The sequence below is a fragment of the Drosophila serrata genome, unplaced genomic scaffold, assembly GCF_035046125.1.
Source record: "Drosophila serrata isolate PLE 108 unplaced genomic scaffold, ASM3504612v1 contig_359, whole genome shotgun sequence".
Classification (NCBI taxonomy): Eukaryota; Metazoa; Arthropoda; class Insecta; order Diptera; family Drosophilidae; genus Drosophila; species Drosophila serrata.
Genome location: NW_028257257.1, coordinates 2,427,848 through 2,445,032, shown reverse-complemented (window position 1 = coordinate 2,445,032; position 17,185 = coordinate 2,427,848). Strand labels below are relative to the sequence as shown.

At 43.6% G+C, this 17,185-nt stretch overlaps 7 protein-coding genes across 8 annotated transcripts; 1 reads left to right on the top strand and 6 right to left on the bottom strand.

The window, feature by feature from the left end:
* Window positions 1-60: 60 nt before the first annotated feature.
* Uggt (UDP-glucose-glycoprotein glucosyltransferase) lies at window positions 61-5,333 on the bottom strand. Its single transcript, XM_020953954.2, has 2 exons — window positions 4,884-5,333; window positions 61-4,824 (listed from the first exon to the last, which is right to left on the bottom strand). The coding sequence occupies exons 1-2, from the start codon at window positions 5,119-5,121 to the stop codon at window positions 392-394; spliced, it is 4,671 nt and encodes a 1,556-aa protein (XP_020809613.2). The 5' UTR covers window positions 5,122-5,333; the 3' UTR covers window positions 61-391.
* Window positions 5,281-7,088, top strand: Rad9 (cell cycle checkpoint control protein Rad9). The gene is made up of 4 exons (XM_020953941.2): window positions 5,281-5,505; window positions 5,564-5,790; window positions 5,850-6,001; window positions 6,055-7,088. Exons 1-4 carry the CDS (start codon window positions 5,472-5,474, stop codon window positions 7,028-7,030), a joined length of 1,389 nt encoding a protein of 462 aa, XP_020809600.2. The 5' UTR covers window positions 5,281-5,471; the 3' UTR covers window positions 7,031-7,088.
* Window positions 7,021-8,061, bottom strand: Blos3 (Biogenesis of lysosome-related organelles complex 1, subunit 3). The gene is made up of 3 exons (XM_020953942.2): window positions 7,591-8,061; window positions 7,392-7,530; window positions 7,021-7,323 (listed from the first exon to the last, which is right to left on the bottom strand). Exons 1-3 carry the CDS (start codon window positions 7,651-7,653, stop codon window positions 7,082-7,084), a joined length of 444 nt encoding a protein of 147 aa, XP_020809601.2. The 5' UTR covers window positions 7,654-8,061; the 3' UTR covers window positions 7,021-7,081.
* Window positions 8,062-8,077: 16 nt separating this feature from the next.
* On the bottom strand, window positions 8,078-8,917 carry Grx1 (Glutaredoxin 1). 2 transcript variants are annotated; one of them, XM_086838677.1, is made up of 3 exons: window positions 8,779-8,917; window positions 8,461-8,683; window positions 8,078-8,396 (listed from the first exon to the last, which is right to left on the bottom strand). In XM_086838677.1, exons 1-3 carry the CDS (start codon window positions 8,796-8,798, stop codon window positions 8,196-8,198), a joined length of 444 nt encoding a protein of 147 aa, XP_086694803.1. In that variant the 5' UTR covers window positions 8,799-8,917; the 3' UTR covers window positions 8,078-8,195. The 2 variants fall into 2 exon arrangements, with proteins under 2 accessions (XP_086694803.1, XP_086694802.1); XM_086838676.1 differs by lacking the exon at window positions 8,779-8,917 and having other exon boundaries at window positions 8,461-8,770.
* Dysb (dystrobrevin binding protein dysbindin) lies at window positions 8,808-10,133 on the bottom strand. The gene is made up of 2 exons (XM_020953944.2): window positions 9,211-10,133; window positions 8,808-9,152 (listed from the first exon to the last, which is right to left on the bottom strand). Exons 1-2 carry the CDS (start codon window positions 9,989-9,991, stop codon window positions 9,052-9,054), a joined length of 882 nt encoding a protein of 293 aa, XP_020809603.2. The 5' UTR covers window positions 9,992-10,133; the 3' UTR covers window positions 8,808-9,051.
* A 44-nt stretch (window positions 10,134-10,177) lies between these two features.
* On the bottom strand, window positions 10,178-11,729 carry LOC110185200 (uncharacterized). Its single transcript, XM_020953926.2, has 2 exons — window positions 11,644-11,729; window positions 10,178-11,579 (listed from the first exon to the last, which is right to left on the bottom strand). Exons 1-2 carry the CDS (start codon window positions 11,664-11,666, stop codon window positions 10,553-10,555), a joined length of 1,050 nt encoding a protein of 349 aa, XP_020809585.2. The 5' UTR covers window positions 11,667-11,729; the 3' UTR covers window positions 10,178-10,552.
* A 322-nt stretch (window positions 11,730-12,051) lies between these two features.
* Window positions 12,052-13,323, bottom strand: LOC110185260 (trypsin 3A1). The gene is made up of 4 exons (XM_086838794.1): window positions 13,257-13,323; window positions 12,705-13,043; window positions 12,300-12,595; window positions 12,052-12,237 (listed from the first exon to the last, which is right to left on the bottom strand). The coding sequence occupies exons 1-4, from the start codon at window positions 13,321-13,323 to the stop codon at window positions 12,082-12,084; spliced, it is 858 nt and encodes a 285-aa protein (XP_086694920.1). The 3' UTR covers window positions 12,052-12,081.
* Window positions 13,324-17,185: the final 3,862 nt, after the last annotated feature.

Here is a 17,185-nt window from a genome sequence, read left to right as displayed (position 1 = left end):
TTTTTTCTCTTGCTTAATAAGTAGCAACTACTGACCCCCAATAAATATTTGCAATATTAATTTTAATTACTATTTACTCCACAGCTTTTAATACATTTCAAAGAACTTTTAACTTAAAGGCGCATTCTGCTTTATGACATTTTACATATTTTCAGCTTAATTCAATTAGTGGCCATAGAGCGCTTGGAATGCAAGACAAGAAAACGAAATCAAAAAGACAATTTTCAGACTTCTTTAGTGAGTCGATATTTGTGAGTAGATTCTAATTAAAATGTACAATTATGTGTCGAGGGATGGGGCGGGGGGTGTCTTAGCTAAAGTAGTAATCAAGTTGTGTTGATATCCGGACTTAAATTCACTAAAACTCGTTTGATTTAACTACGGGCGTGGATCACAGCTCGCCGTGTTTGGGCTCATGCGAAGGCGTCACCGTGGTGACCTCCAGCGGATCTTGCACTATTGGATCATCATCGTTGCTATCCCTACTGCCATGCGTATTCTCATGGTCCTCGATGCGAGCCATTAAAGTCTTCAGCTCACCATCGTAGTCCTTCCACTCGGGCACAATCCTCTGGGCGGCCGTCAGTTTGGCCTCCTTGGTTTGCGGATTATTGCACAGATCGATCACCTTGGCAGTCTTGAAGGAGGTGTCGCTGCACCATGTCTGACACCAGAGCCAATCGTCGGGCAGTGACTTGATGGCCACCTGGTGGATCATATTATTGGGCAAATCCTGATCCAAATTGGACAAGCTGTTGGGATCCTGGCTGAGAGCCTGGTATTGACCTCTCAACCTGTCTCCAGCTGCAATTTTCCTAAACCTCTTCAAGTCGACCACATACAATGCTGAAATGTGGTAGCGTCGTCCCATCAGGTGACTTCTCCAGTATCCTTGCTTCCAGAACCGGAAGCCCTCCATCTCCTTGCGGGAATCACAGAATGGTGTATAGGCATAGGGCGCTCCTCCGAGATCCAGGTCATACAGTTCCTTGATATCAGTTCGTACAATGGCATCGGCATCCACGAAAATAATCTTCCTCACATTCAGCGGGAACAGTACGTCCAAAAAGAGGATCTTGTAGCCCCAAATGGTACGCTGTTTCTCCGTCTGCTGATGAAGCCAACGTGGCCACTTGTACTGGACTAATTCATACTGGAAGTTATACTCGCTGGCCATGTGCGGCAGGAAATCTGTGAACTGAGGCGAAAGGTAGTTCTTTAGGAACCAAAACTTCACCGGGGACTTCGTGTGCTTCAGCAGCGACACCATCATAATCCTCAGCAGACGTTCATACAGATGTCCCGAAGCCACAGAGAAGATATTAATGGTTTCCGTGTCCTCATCAGTAACCGCTTGGTTGCCATTGCTACCGCCAAAGCTGCTGGCGATGCTGTTCCAAATGCCCGATTGTGCCGCCGGTTCGTTGTCATCGGCGAGGAGTTCCGCTTGCTGCATGCCCGGTTTCTTGGCCACTCTCAGCTTGATGACATGGGATTGCAGAGATGTGATTAAAACCTGAACTTCCGATGATCCAGCCGTGTGATGGGTATTGGTGCCCTCAATGTGACTTATTCCATAGATATCCGAGGATTTTCCATCACGAAGTCGCAGGGACCAAGCTCCGGGATTGGCCTTCAGCTGGAAGTAACCCAAATTTGCCATCACAATGGTGTCCACCAGCGACGGTTGACTCTGAGTACCCAAAACCAACTGCAATCCTCTGGGCGGAGCTCCACTGGCAGCATCGAAGCAGTGTCCCTCCAATAGCAGGTACTCCAAATCGAATTCACTGTGCACGGGTCCACCGATATCGGTCAGCTTGATGTTATCCAAATCGTAAACAGCTCTTACAGCCTCCACCAGCCAGTTTTCGGGAACCTGCAACTGTTGGGTGAGCAAAGGATTGGCGGGCAATCCGCTGAACTTGGCCAAAGGTCCCTCCGATCGACTGCCACTTGATTCGAATTGAACTTCAGGCTCCACCACATATCTGTAGAAGTTCTTCACGGGCATATCGCTATGCTGGGGCACGGGAATCAAATAGAGATTCAATTGGCAGTTCAAAACCTGACGAAGGAGTATCAGGATAGGTGTTAGCTTCTGAGCTGCTCGCGATGCGGGATCCAAAACAGCTGCAATATCGAAGTGTGGAAGTTTCTCCTGCTTGGGTGGCAGCTTCACGACCGAGTGATCCGATCTCAGGTCCGTGGGTAACTTGAAACGCGTCTTAGTCTGCCGAGGAAGTAGGCTAGCGTATAGCTTGAGCAGGGTGTCGCTGGTGAATTCCTCCCGGACATCTTGAGCCGATTCCTTGAGCACTTGACGCACTTTATCGCCATATTGCAGGGAACTGAAACGGGCCAGCAAGGCAAAGTCGGCGCTATCAAAGGTCTCCTCGGCGGCCAGAGGTCCGTACAGACGTCCATTGCCAATAACCAAGCGCTGGGACTTGGTCAGACCAAGAACACGCTGCGAATACACTCTCAACATCTTCAGGTGAAGCTCCGTGGAACCAAGTATATCCTCCAGCTGCGCGGGTATCTCAATCTTCTCCTTCGGCTTCTTCAGCCACTTGAGAACCAGCTCCGTGGCTTGACTGGGCTCTGGCAGGCTCTGCACGGCGGCCCAGGCCAAACGATTGAGGTTCTTCTTGTCGGACTTGGCGGAGACGCTTTCTGTATTAGGAATAAAAGCCAAGCGGACACTTTCGCTGCTTTGAACATACTCGAGGGCGTGCGTGAGCAGGGATCGGCCCTCTTCTGTATCCAAGTCAGCAAATACCCAAATCGTGAGGAACTGCAGCGATGAGCGACCAATTTGCTCCGTGGACTTCTTGCCACCAAAGTACTTGAGATTCTCCATCAACGTGGCGGTCATATCCCGATTGGAGAGACGATTCAAGGCACCAACATTCCCCAGATTCTTGTAGGCGACACCATTAATGTCCAAATATCTCACATCCTCCTGGCTAAGAATCCTTTGATTCAATCTGGGCATTACGTGTGGCTGATTCATTAGATAGTCAATGGCCACATCGCTGTCGGTCATTTCACCTTTGTATACGGCCTTTTGCAGGTTGGTGGTATGACTCATAATTTCCGTAAAGATGGCCTCTTCAAAGTCACTATCGGCGGTCACAATGTTGCTAGGCATGGGAACACCATTGAGCAGGGCTTGCGGCTGTCCCTTGTTGTCGGAGAAGCCCAAACGTTGAATGAACTCAGCGGCCAACTCTCGGCCATAATCGTAGGTTCCATCCTCCTCCAAGAACTCCTCCGCCCTGCTGGCGCTGAGAGTGGTGAACTCCTTGGTGAGCTGTTTCACAATATCCTTTTTCGTTACGACCTTCGTCTCGCCAACGGATGCATAGATGTCCGTGAGGAAACTCAGAGCAGCACGGGCATCCTTCTTTTGACTCACATAGTTAAAGGCACAACTGATGGCTATGTAATCCTCTCGATTATCCTCACTGGCATCCCTGGCATCGAAGACCAGGCCCAAGCGAATGGGAGCTTGATGAATGACAAACGATTCGGATAGCTTAATCACGCTTCTGGCTGTCGGCTGCAGGGGATCGACCACCAACACCAAGTTGAATACATTTTTTCGGATGTTTCTCAGCATACCAGGGAATGTGGGCCGCAGAAGATCCATCACAGACGATGGCCATCGCCGGTACTGTGCATCGTTCTCGATATCATTTACCCACTGCACTGCCGTGTCACGGATGTCGATGGCAAACTCCTTTTTGCTGGATGCGGTGAGATCCAAAGCCAGTAGGGAGCTAGCCAAATTACCCCTCACGTTATTGCTGTGCAGGCTTTCAAGGACGCGCATTTCCGACCGCAGCGTCTCAATTAGGGAGTACAAATCCATGGTATCCGCGTCGAAGAAGAGTCCGTTGATAAACAGAGCACCATCTGGTGGCGCCACGTTCAAGCTTCGGCCAAACGCCTCGGTGTTGTGCTTTACCTCCGCCCTCAGCGCATCCGTCACTTTGTGGGCCAACAGAGTTCTGGCCAACATGGGGAAATTGTGTGCAGTGTACTGCAGAATTTGCAAGGTCTCATCACCTTGAATCTCGGCTATAGCAGCGGCTGCCTGAAGACCCAGATCCTGGAATTCCCAGGCTTTCAGCTGCGCAATCTCGTCATTGCCCTGCAGGAGTCTTTGACGCAACTGATCCAGCGCCCTCTTCAGCGTGGGATGCTTCTGCTTTAGCACTTTGAAATCGAAACCTTGAACATCCGATTCATTGGCCAAATCCTCGTCAGAAGATGCGCCCGCCTCAGGCTTGGGTGCATCATCTTGGCTCTTGTATTCCGTGGACTTCAGGTGGAGTTCCACGCCGTAGCCAGAAAGACGCACCGGTCTCGTTTCTTTCTTAGCCAACTGATGACGTAGAATATATCGAATCTTACCGTTATTCGCTTCCTTCTCCAGCAGCTTGTGATAGGTACGGAACTGAGAGCTGCCCAGGTCTCCATACAACACCACGGTCCGTGTATTGTTCTCACTGCCGGGGAAGATGTGATCAAAGCTGTAGGTTACCACCGGAGCATCCAAACTGTCCTTGGCCAGCGGCAAATTCAACTTTTTCTGCAACTCATTGAAACTGCAAGCCAATTCAGTGCCCACCTGGACAAAGGTGTAGCCCTGGCAGGAGCCACCGCTGCGCAGTTCCTCGGCCAGTTGGAAATGCGTCTGAATTCGGGGCGTCAGGCTGTGCATGGACACGACCAGCTTAAGCAGCGGCAACTGGGGCGAACTCACGTGGCTCTTGACCAGCTCCAAGGCGGCATTATACTGCTGCGATTCGGTATCTGCAAAGGGAAACTGTATATATAGGGAATATCTATATTTTAAAGAGGTAAACACGAACCGTATTCATTCAATGCCGTGTCCAATTTGGTCACTCCCTGTACGTAGTCCCAGAACAGGCCCGCCTGCTCATCGGCCAGATATTCGGCCACCTCCAGGTATAGCGGTGTCTGTGTCCATTTGGCATTGATCAGTGTGGTGATTGGATAGCTCTGACTCGATTCGGCGGAAAACGACGGAGCCGCAAGTAACCCCAGGAGCCCCAACACAGACACACACAAAGTTGCGGCACGTAACATTGTTGTTTGGCACTTTACGTTTTGCTACGAGATTCTGGCTACGCACATAACGGTTGCGCCAACACAAAGAAGAACCTCCTTAAGAGGTTTGCACTTTTCCACCAAAGTTTTAGCTGGTTTTAGCCCACTTTTATTGTTAATTAAGTTTAGAACTGATGTGGCGTTCGACCGGCCTGCCGTGCACAGTGTGACCAGGCAGCGAGTGGAATACTATCGATCAACTACGGTATTTAAAAATACCAAATGATATTTTTGGTGAGCGATATTTCCCCCATCGGTCACTCTAATCGGTTTGTTTACAAATTTAGCGCGAATTCTTGTTGCCGACACATTCTGTGAATAATTTGCCAATGAAATATACCTTAGAAGGCAGCAATGCAAGGGGTAAACCTATCATACACTTTAAAGACCTATGTTTTAAGTATATCTCATCAAATTGCAGTCATCGCCAAAGCCGTACAATCCCTGTCCAAAGTGGGCAAGGAAATGTTCATTGAGATCGATACAGAAGGATTACAAATGAGGGCTATAAATGCCACTCAGTCGGCTGTGGGGAGCATATTCTTTAAGCGTTCCATGTTCGAGATCTTCGATACGCCAGCCAACTCGGGTTTCTATTGCAAAATCTCCATGAAGGGTTGCTTGGCCGTTTTCCGGAACATGACCGAGGTAAGGTTGTGGCAGCTGTTTCACCATTCGGGTTAACTGATGGGAAATCCTCATTCCAGGTGGAGTACTGTGAGCTTAACATACTGGACGATCAAACCAATTTGCAGGTTAATCTACGCTGCAAGCTAGAGACGACCAAAGAGGCCACCATTTCCATAATAGATGATCAAAACATCAATACAAACATCGACACCGACCAAATGCCAAATGTGTAAGTTTCATGGATCTAAGACTTACAAGGTCTAACATGTCATATCCTTTCAGAATCCGCGGCGATCACAAACTATTCATGGACATTTCCAACAATTTTAACACCACAGAGGAGGAGCTTACCTTGGAGGCCAACTCTGGCAGCTTGGTGGCCAAGAACTATATAGAAGGAGCCCGAGTGAATGATAAGTTCATGCGGACGCAACTGAAACTTAAGCCCAATGAATTCGACCAGTACCAGGTGACCAAGGAAACTATTATTACGTTTTGCATCAAGGAGTTTCGGGCCTTTCTCCTCTTCGCCGAGTGTCTGAATGCATCTCTAAACCTGGAGTTCGATGATGGCGGTCGCCCATTTCTACTGAAAGTCAAGAAACACGGTGAGATTGAGTGTTTGCTTATTATGTCCACGCTGTCACCGGACGACGTAAGTTTCTCGGATGATTACTGTCAACGGGAGTTGAGTGCTCAGGAAGAAGATGTGCAAAACGCAACGTCGGCGGAGACAGCTCCGACCTCAAAGCGAAAGAGCAGCACTCCCGGACCAAGTGTAGCCAGCAAACGCAAGAGCAAGCAATCGGAACCGGCTGTAGTGCAGCGAAAGCGAAGATTCCTGGAAGAGACCCAGCCGCCGGAGAGCAGCTTGGAAACTCCTCTTTTCCAGTTCCGACATTCTGAGGCACAGCAGGCTTCTGTGCAGCAGCCACGAAACCTAGCGGAGGTGGACACTGTGGTTCTGATTGAGGACGAGGCAGATGAGGAGGCTATGATGCTGGCAGCTGCAGATGCCTTAGAGGGGAGTATAGCTCCGGTTACGGCGCCAGCCAGCACGGAGGTGTGCTTTTACAACTCTGAAGATACGCCGACCCCGGCGATGCCCTCCGATGAGGATGAAACCATACCACCATCGCCGGAGCGTCCCACGAAAATGCGAACCATCTTTTCCAGATGCTTTCAGAACACCTACGTTCCTCGAGAGCCTTCGCCCAATAGTCAGGCCTATGCGCCGAATTCCGATACTGAAGATTAACATACACTTTGTTCGTTTATCTCGGCAAATACAAATAATAGGATAGAATAGTCAGACAGCCTTCTCGACGTTGTTAATGTGTGGCAGAAAGCTGCTCGTCATCACGGCACACATCCTTGCCTGCAGTTCCTGAGCATTCCTTTGGGCCTGTTGCAGGGAGGTGTGTGCTGACTGCAGATTAAGTTGAGATTTGATGAGCATCTGATCCGTGGTCACCAGCTGCTTGGAGGCATTCAATACGAAACTGCGGGTGAAGGCAGTAAGAGATCTCCAAATGGCAATGTTATTTTCAACTGGAAAACGGTGAATATAAATTAATATATTTATTTAAGTAGTTTAGGGAAATGTAGGTTGAATATACTTAGTTTCCGCTGGAGCAAGTTGTTCCGGTAAATGGAGGCCGTGGTGCTGTTAACCTGGTTGCTCCTGCGCTGTTCATAGATGTCCTCGTCATCGTCGTCCTCCTCTGAAGCCTCTCCAGGAACTTCAGCAGCGAAAATCTGCCATAAAAGCGTAATTACCATTATGGGAACCATTAAATTATTGTTTTTTGCCTTTACCTTGTGCTTGTCCTGTAGCTCATCATCAGATTCGGAAGCCTCTCCGCTTACTAAAATCGACATTTATGGAATTATTTAATTAAGTTCGGGAGTTTGCTCCCTATATGGGATAAATTAAACAAACAAATATTAATAACAAGACAACTGTTGTGTTAGATTTCTAAACAGCTGTTTTTAACAAAGTTATCGATAGATTTTTAAAATCATAATGAAATTCAAGTTTACATGACTCCCTTTCAATTATAAAAAGATGACAACTCTGTAAAACAGCTGTTTCTATAGCTTCATGGAATAATATATATTTAAATACGATTTTCTTATATAAATTCTGATCATGCCATGAATTTAGATTTATAAACCACTATATTATAAGAATCTTAAATACTGCATCTATTTAAAACCCCTCAAAACTCACCTCCTAATTTCCCGTGACTCCCTAGGAACTACTATTTACATTTACTTTTGGTGGTCCTATAAGCAGACTCAATTTAAAATTTTAAAAGAATTTATTTAGGACTTTGAACATTTAACTAGATAAAATGTGCTCTAACCTTTTGATAAATAAAAAGGAGCTTCATGCAGACTATGCTTAAGGACCTCTACATTTACTGGAAGTACTTTTGCAAGGCTCCCGTTTCAAACATTCGCTTAATGTCTGTGCCACCTCCAATGAATTTGCCATCGATGAAGACCCGGGGAACCGTCCTAGCGCCCGTGATCTCGCCGAGAACCGCTTGAATCTCATTCCCATCCGGATTGCCGTCAAGCTCTATGATTGTCGCCTCCACGTTCAACTTCTTGAAAGGCTGCAACCACAATTAGATTAGATTAATCATGTTAGGCGACCTTTGAAGGTCTCGATCCACTCACTTCCTTGGCCATAGTGCAATAGGGACAATAGGTTTTGCTGAAGATAACCACTTTGTTGCTGGCCACCGTGTTCTCAACGAATTTCGCTTGCTTGGAAGACATGTCGACGAGTTTTGGTCTCAGCGCTGATCCAACTGCTCCCATAAGCTCGAGCTCACCAAGGAGGGGGTACGGAAACTTGGCGGGTAGAGCGGGATGATACGAAAGCTGCGACAGGTGTATGCTGCGTGGAATTAAGCCTTTTTTATTGATGTTTTTTAATCGCCCCCAATGTTGTTGTTCTTGTAGAACCAGAGTTGCCAACATGCGCGAACTAACCATCGCGTAATCGAAAACATCGCGGTATATACTTTGATGATTTAAATATATGTATATCTTCATAAAAATATGTAGATACAGGTCATCTAATTTGTAAGTTTGTATACAATAAAAACGAGTAGACTATAATGTAATAAAAATTTATAAAACGAAGAGGCTGTCAGCAGCTGCTGTGCCATATTGATGACGTTGCCAGACTGTTTTTAACGTTTTAAATTGCACTTAAAGGCACAAATGGGAGGAGTCTTTCGACTTAAAAGCCCTAACAACCGATCAACCGTTTAGGAACTGCTCCAAAGCATCCTTTGTCTCCACCTCGTTGGGTTCCAGAACCACTTCCTCCAAGGCCAACTTGTTGCCGCTCGTTTGAATTTCTGCAAACAAAGAAATAGCTTTAAATATTGGCTGTTGAAGGATTTCAATTCACATTACTTGTAAGCTGGCCGTGCTGCTTGTACTCCTCCATATCATTGCGGAAGGCATCATCAAAGACCGCCTGTCGCTCCCTTTGCAGCTTCAATAGCCGCTGCTCCTGATCCTTGATCTTGGATTGATGCTGAGACGCAACCTTCTGGCGGTACTGCTCCAGTTCGTTGAGCTTCTTTTGCTTGTGTCGGGATAGCTGGAATTGCTGCTCCAGCATGAACTCCTGCAGCTCGCACTCCTCGCACAGATCCTCCAGCTTCTCCAGTTCCATTTCCAGCTGCTTGCCCATTTCCTCCAGGGATTGCAGCACCTTCGAACTCTCCTTCAGCTGAGCAACTAGCGTTGGAATCCCTGCCAGACTGGCGTTCAGCTCACTAACGACCCGGCGCTGATTGCTGGCCTTCTGTTGAACTCCGGCGATTTGTGTTGCAATCGCAGCCGCCTGCTCAGCATTCTCCTCATTGGCCACATGGATGTGCTGCCAGTCATCCTCGTACTTCGCCAGCAAACTGCAGCCTGCCGCCACATTCAGGTGCGTTGGTATCCCGTCTGTTAGCTGAAAGGCAGTGCTCAGGGAGAGATTGCTGCTTCTGCTGGAGGATAGGCTCTCGTTGAGACTCAGCGGCGGGATTCCAGTCGGGGAGGTGGGAGTCGTAACACTACTGGCCTGGCCACTTTCCGCGTTCCCGGAACTGACACGCTGGCGATATTGCTGCTGCAGATTCTCCGATATAACCAGTCCCTCCTGAAGGGCGCTGCTCAGTTTCTTCTTCAGACTCCCGAACATCCTGTGGCTGTGGACTAATTATTATTGTTTCCTAATTGACGTCTTTTTCCTGCCGTTTTCCATAGAAAATGAAATAAATAAAGAATCAGCTGTTTTTGCAGGTGGCGAGAGAGAGCGAGACTGGGAGAAAGAGAAATCGGTCAGAGAGAGCAACAGTTTGACGTGATACCCAGCAAAAACGGGGCGTTTGATTTTTCACAGGAGTTTGGTAATGAATTATTTAATTGTTATTCATATAAGAATATAATCTTAATTTCTGGTAGTATTCAATTTAGGTTTATCATGATTTTTAAGTACTACTAATTCAATTTAATCTCAATCTCTTGACATTTTTCTTGTACAATCATTTAACAAGCTTTTTAATCAGTCTCTTTGACTTAATTAATGTAAGGGGAAACTAACATAAAAAAATAATGGCATGAGCTTATAACATATTTCTATAACATTATTATATACATTTAAATCAAATTAATAAGATGGCAGCATACCTCAAAGAATTCATATACTATATATGCTGTGATGTTGGGAAAAAAATAATTATTCTAATAAAATCCAAGCTACTTAATCTCCAGTCAGGTCCACAGAGTCGAGCCCGGGATTTTCCCTCACATGTTGCTTTTTATTAACGGCCTCAGGTACCTTCTTTTCCTTATCATAAGGGCATTCAATTATCTCTATATCACTATTATTGTTATCCATTTGATCCAGAGCTATACAGCTGCCAGCGCTGGAAGCGGCTGTATCCGAACTTTCTGTTGAGGAATCGCTGTCGGACGCGGAGTTCGAGCTTACATCGAAGGTAAGGACATTATCTCCTATGTCGTTCGATGAAATTGAGAGGACGTCAATTGGACCTGGGTTCTCATCCTCTCCATCGGACATGAGCTCCTTGATTATATCGCTCATGGGCGAAGATTCACGTTCTTTGGCTGTAGCCTTTAGGCTATTTGCTTTTAAGACCTGGCCATAGGCCATGGCCACGGCCAAAGCCATTTGCTTGGAATGTTCCAAGTACACATCCGTGGGTGTAGAAACGGCGGTGGGTATATGAACTCTTGGTGAAGAGTTCCGATCGCGACTACTGCTGCTGCTGCTGCGACGCCTGCTCTTGTGATGAGATTTTCTATGTTTTCTCGTCTTCTTTTTGTTCTTCTTTCGATGGGAACGGCTGCGACTGCGACTGCGACTAGGGCTTTTGCTGCTTCGGCTGCTGCTTCTCTTTCTGCTACGTCGCTTTTTGGACTTCTTGACGCGACGTCGACTACGGCTTCTACTGGCAGTGCGGCTGCTGCTGGAACTACGACTTGTGCTCCGGGTTCTGCGCGAGTTCCTGCTGGCTTCTTGGTTGTAAAAGTAGTTGGACTTTCTTCTCTCGTGTATATCATCCAGATCCTTAAGCTTCTGACGGCAATTCGCCTGTGTTCGCTCTTTCTCCCGTCTATTATGGCGAATGGCCGTAATAATGGTGCGGCCCAAAAAGCGTTTGTTGGTTTTGCCCAGAGGATTTACCTTGCGTTCGCTTTGCTTGAAGCTACTGTATGTGGATTTTGGGGCCTCGATCTCGAGCATTAACTCGGCAATGGCCTGGCTAGTGATTTAATATTGTTTATTTATAATTATAATTATTATTGTATTTTATTAAAGATATTTACTTTGTAAGAGCGGATTCTTCCATTTATGGCTTTTCGTTTTGTTGTTAAGAAGTGTGACCAGGTGTGACTTAAAGAATATAACCATACCGCACAGAAAAAAATATAATGAAAATATAAACACAAGTATTTCTTCCAATATGTTCATAAAATAAACATTACTCATTTATTCTTCCATGTTTTAATTTTTTAAAGAGTCAGTTAAAATATCTAAACCTGATTTAACTCATCAAAAGTCACTTTGAATTAAATACTAAATAAATACTAAATACCAAAAAGAAATCGCAGAGGAATCGATTGTCTTACCAATCGATAACTCTGAAAATGGCGGTTGTGAAAGAAAAGCGTTGGATCAGTGCAAACTTTATTAACAAAATCACAGTTTAAAACAACTAATATCACAGTTGAATCACAATAATTGATTGCCCCGTTGCTGAGTAACTATTTCCTGCCCCCAATCACATTCTGCATCCAGGCCACGTATTTGCTGACACGCGTGTAGATTCCTGGCAATCCTGGCCGTGCACAACCAATTCCAGTGGACACTACGCCCACCAGATGATGCTCCTTGGACATAAGCGGTCCACCGGAATCCGCCTGTAAGTGCAAGTAAGCCGAAAACATAACATTTGTGCATTGTCCTCCTGTTGGATACTCACCCAACACGAGTCGATTTGACCGTTTTCATAGCCAGCGCACAATTGGGTGTCTCCAATTGTGTTGCTCTTGCCCAGCGCTCTGTAGGATCTTTCGCAGGCCTCGTTGTTCCAGATCTTGACGGTGGCCTTACGTAGAACGTCAGAGCGATCGTTTTCCGCTTGGTTCTCGTGCGTCCAGCCCCAACCGGACACGGTGCCATATTCCTGCTCCAGGCTGCGATGTCCCTTGTCGGAACCCACGCAACTGGGCTGAATTTGGGCTGTGAATTGGATTGGCTGCACCAATTCCAACAAGGCTATAGGATAAGAGAACACTTACTAGGTTTGAATAACTGAGAGATATGTATCTAAATTTCTCAGAAGTTGTAGATAAGTAAAGATCGGTAAATATCTGTTATTACGTACCTATATCATGTTTAACATCATTGCAGTCATATTTCGGATGGGGCACGATATTCTTAAAGTCCACTCTCAATGCATCTGGACCGTTGCCAATCCCATTGAGATACTCTTTAATGCTGTGCAGGCCCACAACTCCCTGGATTTGAGCGGGCTTCATGAACTGCTGCAGCCCGTTGCAGATGCAGTGTCCTGCTGTAAGGACCCACCGCTCTGAGATAATGGTGCCGCCACAAAAGTGACCGCCACGACGCATTAGACTGACCATAAAGGGCATTTCATTGCGTTCCGCCTCACTACCGCCCACGATCTTGGGATTTCTCACCGTGCAAGGCTGATTGGTAACTAAGGAAATATGGCAGTGAGTGGGATAATTACTCAGGTGAGTTTGGTATGGATTTTATAATAGATTTGCAAACTATATTTCAAATCTTTTCAACTGTTACATTATTGTTTCTTGTTCTACACACACATTAAACGTGATAGAAGTTTAGGTATTAATCCAATCACAATAGAAGAGTACTTCTTGAGTTTAATCAATTATCTCTATCAACTCACAAGCTATTTGGGACCGACCGCATCTCACTAACCACAGAAGTACGGCTAGGAATATGAGTTTAGACATTTTCTTTGCACACAAACTATAGGTTGTTCTGAGCACCAACAAAACCCGTTAAGCACGGTACTATTTAACGGACTGTCGCAAATATTCTGTGCGCCAATTAATTTATATATAGGTGCCTCTAAGCGGCGCCTCAGTTCCCATTGACATATTTTTTGTTTTCGTCCGCTGTTCTATGCGGGGATTAGCCGGAAAGCTCAATACCTTCTCGCTCTCTGCCATTGTTGGCTCTCTTGGCCTGATAACAGACGGAAGTCGGGCATGTGCGTTATATGGCATAATGGCACCTGTTGCTCTGAGCTTTTTTTTGAGCGTTGCACTGGCTGTCTCATCGCTTCCCCTTTATAGAGTGTGTAGAGTGTTTGTGTGGGTGTCATGTGCACACGTTTTGGCATTTCAATTGGCGGTGTGGTTCGTCTGTAGAATTAAGGAGCTGCCGAAAACAAAACCCGAAAGGTAAACAAATAGCCGAAAATAAAGTTGTATATGTTTTAGCGTTTTTATGACCCAACACGAAGTTCATGACATTGAATATAGAGTACAACAAAAGGTGTGACAATATTTATGCTGGAATTGTGTGTGGTAGCAGCCCAGTTTATTGCCCCATTATCGGCATTTCGAGTATCTTATATATGCAATTAATAAACACGTACTTAAGGTGTTATTGAGATTGTTGTAAGATGAATGAATTTACTCTGAAGTTTGTTGACTCACAAGGGGAAATATAATATTGTTTCTTTCTTGCTTAACATCTGTTATGCAATAATTGCGAAAGGATATGAGTTTTATTATAAAGCTGTGTTTTTATTTCAAGCTTGTTTAGTTATTTATTAAACGTTTTGTTCTTCTTTAAATGTTTTGTGTCATATTTTTTAGTTCTAGACCTAGTTAAAGGATATTTCTACTGGAAAAGCTATTTTATTTACGGAAAAACACTATTTCCTTAATTATTCATACACAAAATCCAAACTCATTAACTACCCTGAAATCTTCCCTAGTTCTCGTTATCATTTTACATTTTTCATTGCCTGCATTTGTGCATAATTAGGTTCTCACATTGTAAAATAACCTTCAGCGTCATATTTCCATCAACAGTTTGGACTTGGTCTAATCATTGGGCTGGCTTTTATTATGCAAATGAGGATGTCCGCGAAGCATTTGAATTGCGATTGGAACCAAACTAATAATTGAAATTCAATGTCGCGACAATCAATGTAATGTCGGCAGTCACTTTGGCATTAACATTGCCCTTAAAATTACGACAAACATGGCTAACACAAACGCACACATAGACATCACTCAATGCAATTGCTGAGGTCGTATTTAAATGTCCCATTTACTCTGGGATGCAGATGGAAGCTGTCTTTTATTTAAATAATTATAAAGTTGCTTAAAATAAGGAATTGAAACTGAAAGTCAGACTATAAATAATTCATAGTCATAGTTCGCATTCGAAGCAGACAAATCAGTTCAGTAGATCACCCAAAAACACGCTTTAAGAATTGTTAATAGTTCTTGACTTTGGTTCCTTAAAAAGCGTAAACCAAAAACCCGATCCCAAATCCATCGAGTTCACTGATCGCAGCAGTTTCGCACTAAAAATGCTAATTCACAAACGCAAATTGGCTATTAAAACCTATCGCTTGTGGCCATTGTGTGTCGAATATACCGAAACCGAATATAAATAATAATAACAAAACACAAAACTTGTTCGCTTTGTCAGGTGCATTGACACTCGTCGACTCTTAGACGCATTCAATGTGAAGGTCGCTTCGATTTGTGGGTGCTTTTTATGGGTACTTTCCGTGCGTTTGACAATTGTTTTTTAGTTGAACAAAGTTCAACGACGCTCTGGTTTCTGGTGACTAATTGCAAGGGGGAAGTCGTCTTTGGTTTGTTGTCAATGCGGGCGAGTTCAGAGAAATAGGAAATGTTTATTTTTCGGGGCACAATGAACCAAGCGAAAAAAAAAACTATTTCTGTTTAGATTGAGATATCTATTCGATGCTGTGGTAATGCTTTATTTATATACTAAATAGTTTTAACTACCTTCCTATAATTTATATGATTAATATCTACCAGTTAAATATTTTTAAACTCTCGCAGGGTATTATAATATTGGTCAGAAGCTTGTAAATCATAAAGGAGTCATTTCCGACGCTATAAATTATATATATTCGTGATTAGCATGAAAAGCGGAGTCAATCTAGCTATCTTCAGCAAGAAAAAAAATGTTTGGAATTTTTGACAATTTTTTTTTAAGGAATTACATTTGTTAAATTGTTAAAATTTTGAACAAAAATTTTTTTTTTTAACATTTTAAACTGAGTACGCAGATTTATTAACCTAGAAAAAATAAGCATAGAAATGCTTTCCGATTTAAAATTAATGGCTTTTTGGCTTAGTTATGCGTTTGTTAAACTTTGATTTGTAGAAAAAATTGTAATGTAAAAATATTGATAAATTCTACTAAAAATATGGTATTATAATTTTGGTCAAAGCTTTTTACTCTGTGAAGGAGTAATTTCCGACCCTATAATCCATATATATTCTTGATCAGCATCATCAGGCGAATATTTCTAGGCATGTCGGAAAGGATAAAAATTTTTCCAAATATTTTAAGGAATTTTTTCATTGTTAAAACTTTTAAAAATTGATAAAAATTTTAATTTTTTTTAATTTTAAATTGAGTACGCAGATTTATTAAGGTAACAAAAACTTACATAGGAAAGCTATCCGAATTAAAATAAATGATTTTTTGGCGGAGTTATGAGATTTTAAACTTTAATTAACCTTTACATTTTAATATCAAGATATCTACAAATGTAGAATCAAAAGAATGCGAATAATAATATTATTTAATTATTTAATAATTACTTTTAGTCTAAAAAGATTAATTAGGCCTAATTATTTAGCTTACTTTAGCAAATACAAGTTAATTTAAAGAATCACTTACCATTTAACAAACTAGATCGCACTTCAATTGATGTCGGGATCACTTATTTGGTTTCAATTATTGCTCGAAAGCCGCCTGATAAATAAAGGGCTTTCTGAGCAACAATCAAAATTATATAAGTGTCCATTTCCAGGAACTCTTATATAAAAAACCAAAAATTCAGCCAAAGGATTGTTAAACTTTTTGAGATTTACACACAAGTTATTTGGTGGGGATTAAGTAATTGTTATTATTTTATTAGGCAGGCCAACACGTCTGCACGGTGTGAGAGCCGCACCGGAACTGCAATACGGTTGTCCAGTCGCTGACGTTGTATCCTTGTGATCCTGGCAAAACCTGCCAGCCTGCCAGGTCATGCCACACGAACGCACAAGTTCCGGACGTGCAACGAAGTCCTGTCGCGAGTCGAACGAAAGCTCGAACAAGGAAGCAACATCCCTCGTTGACGGCGGCTTTTATCCTTTAAGCCTATGCGGCGTATGCGTGTTATGCAAACGATTTCCGCTCGGCTTTCGTTCGGCTTCCTGTCTGCCGACGACCAATGAGCGTGTCCCAAAGCCGATTATTATGTCCTCGGAAAATTGCGTTTTCATTTTGCGCAGGCGTAAATTATGTAAAAAATTTGGAATTTTCATTTATAGTTATTTTCTTTTCTTTATTGTTTATTATAAATAGTTGAAACGCCCCCTAAAGGCAGGGGTAAATGGTAGTTAGCATTAAGCATTATAGCCTTATTAAATCGGGTTTTAATTGTTTAAAAGGGTTTTATATATATATTTTTTATGACGTGTATTTTAAAAGACTCGCTGACCGATATATATGAATATGTATGAGCTTGGGAGGGAAACTGTTATGTCTTTAGGTCCTAAAAAACAGCCTGATTATTTTATATTTCGGATTATTATAATT

Excerpts from the sequence above, each read along its gene's own strand:
- Blos3 (XM_020953942.2), bottom strand. The coding sequence starts at position 7,653 with ATGTCGATTTTAGTAAGCGGAGAGGCTTCCGAATCTGATGATGAGCTA. Across the intron at positions 7,531-7,590 it reads AGCTACAGGACAAGCACAAG|ATTTTCGCTGCTGAAGTTCC; the intron begins GTAAAGGCAAAA and ends CTTTTATGGCAG. Across the intron at positions 7,324-7,391 it reads CTTGCTCCAGCGGAAACTAA|TTGAAAATAACATTGCCATT; the intron begins GTATATTCAACC and ends ACCGTTTTCCAG.
- Rad9 (XM_020953941.2), top strand. The coding sequence starts at position 5,472 with ATGAAATATACCTTAGAAGGCAGCAATGCAAGGG. Across the intron at positions 5,506-5,563 it reads AGAAGGCAGCAATGCAAGGG|TCATCGCCAAAGCCGTACAA; the intron begins GTAAACCTATCA and ends ATCAAATTGCAG. Across the intron at positions 6,002-6,054 it reads ACCGACCAAATGCCAAATGT|AATCCGCGGCGATCACAAAC; the intron begins GTAAGTTTCATG and ends ATATCCTTTCAG.
- LOC110185200 (XM_020953926.2), bottom strand. The coding sequence starts at position 11,666 with ATGGAAGAATCCGCTCTTACAAA. Across the intron at positions 11,580-11,643 it reads GAAGAATCCGCTCTTACAAA|CCAGGCCATTGCCGAGTTAA; the intron begins GTAAATATCTTT and ends TTAAATCACTAG.
- Dysb (XM_020953944.2), bottom strand. The coding sequence starts at position 9,991 with ATGTTCGGGAGTCTGAAGAAGAAACTGAGCAGCGCCCTTCAGGAGGGA. Across the intron at positions 9,153-9,210 it reads GCAGCACGGCCAGCTTACAA|AAATTCAAACGAGCGGCAAC; the intron begins GTAATGTGAATT and ends CTTTGTTTGCAG.
- Grx1 (XM_086838676.1), bottom strand. The coding sequence starts at position 8,766 with ATGTTGGCAACTCTGGTTCTACAAGAACAACAACATTGGGGGCGATTA. Across the intron at positions 8,397-8,460 it reads ATTGCACTATGGCCAAGGAA|CCTTTCAAGAAGTTGAACGT; the intron begins GTGAGTGGATCG and ends TTGTGGTTGCAG.
- LOC110185260 (XM_086838794.1), bottom strand. The coding sequence starts at position 13,323 with ATGTCTAAACTCATATTCCTAGCCGTACTTCTGTGGTTAGTGAGATGC. Across the intron at positions 13,044-13,256 it reads CGGTCGGTCCCAAATAGCTT|TTACCAATCAGCCTTGCACG; the intron begins GTGAGTTGATAG and ends ATATTTCCTTAG. Across the intron at positions 12,596-12,704 it reads TGATGTTAAACATGATATAG|CCTTGTTGGAATTGGTGCAG; the intron begins GTACGTAATAAC and ends CTTATCCTATAG.
- Uggt (XM_020953954.2), bottom strand. The coding sequence starts at position 5,121 with ATGTTACGTGCCGCAACTTTGTGTGTGTCTGTGTTGGGGCTCCTGGGG. Across the intron at positions 4,825-4,883 it reads CACGGCATTGAATGAATACG|ATACCGAATCGCAGCAGTAT; the intron begins GTTCGTGTTTAC and ends TTCCCTTTGCAG.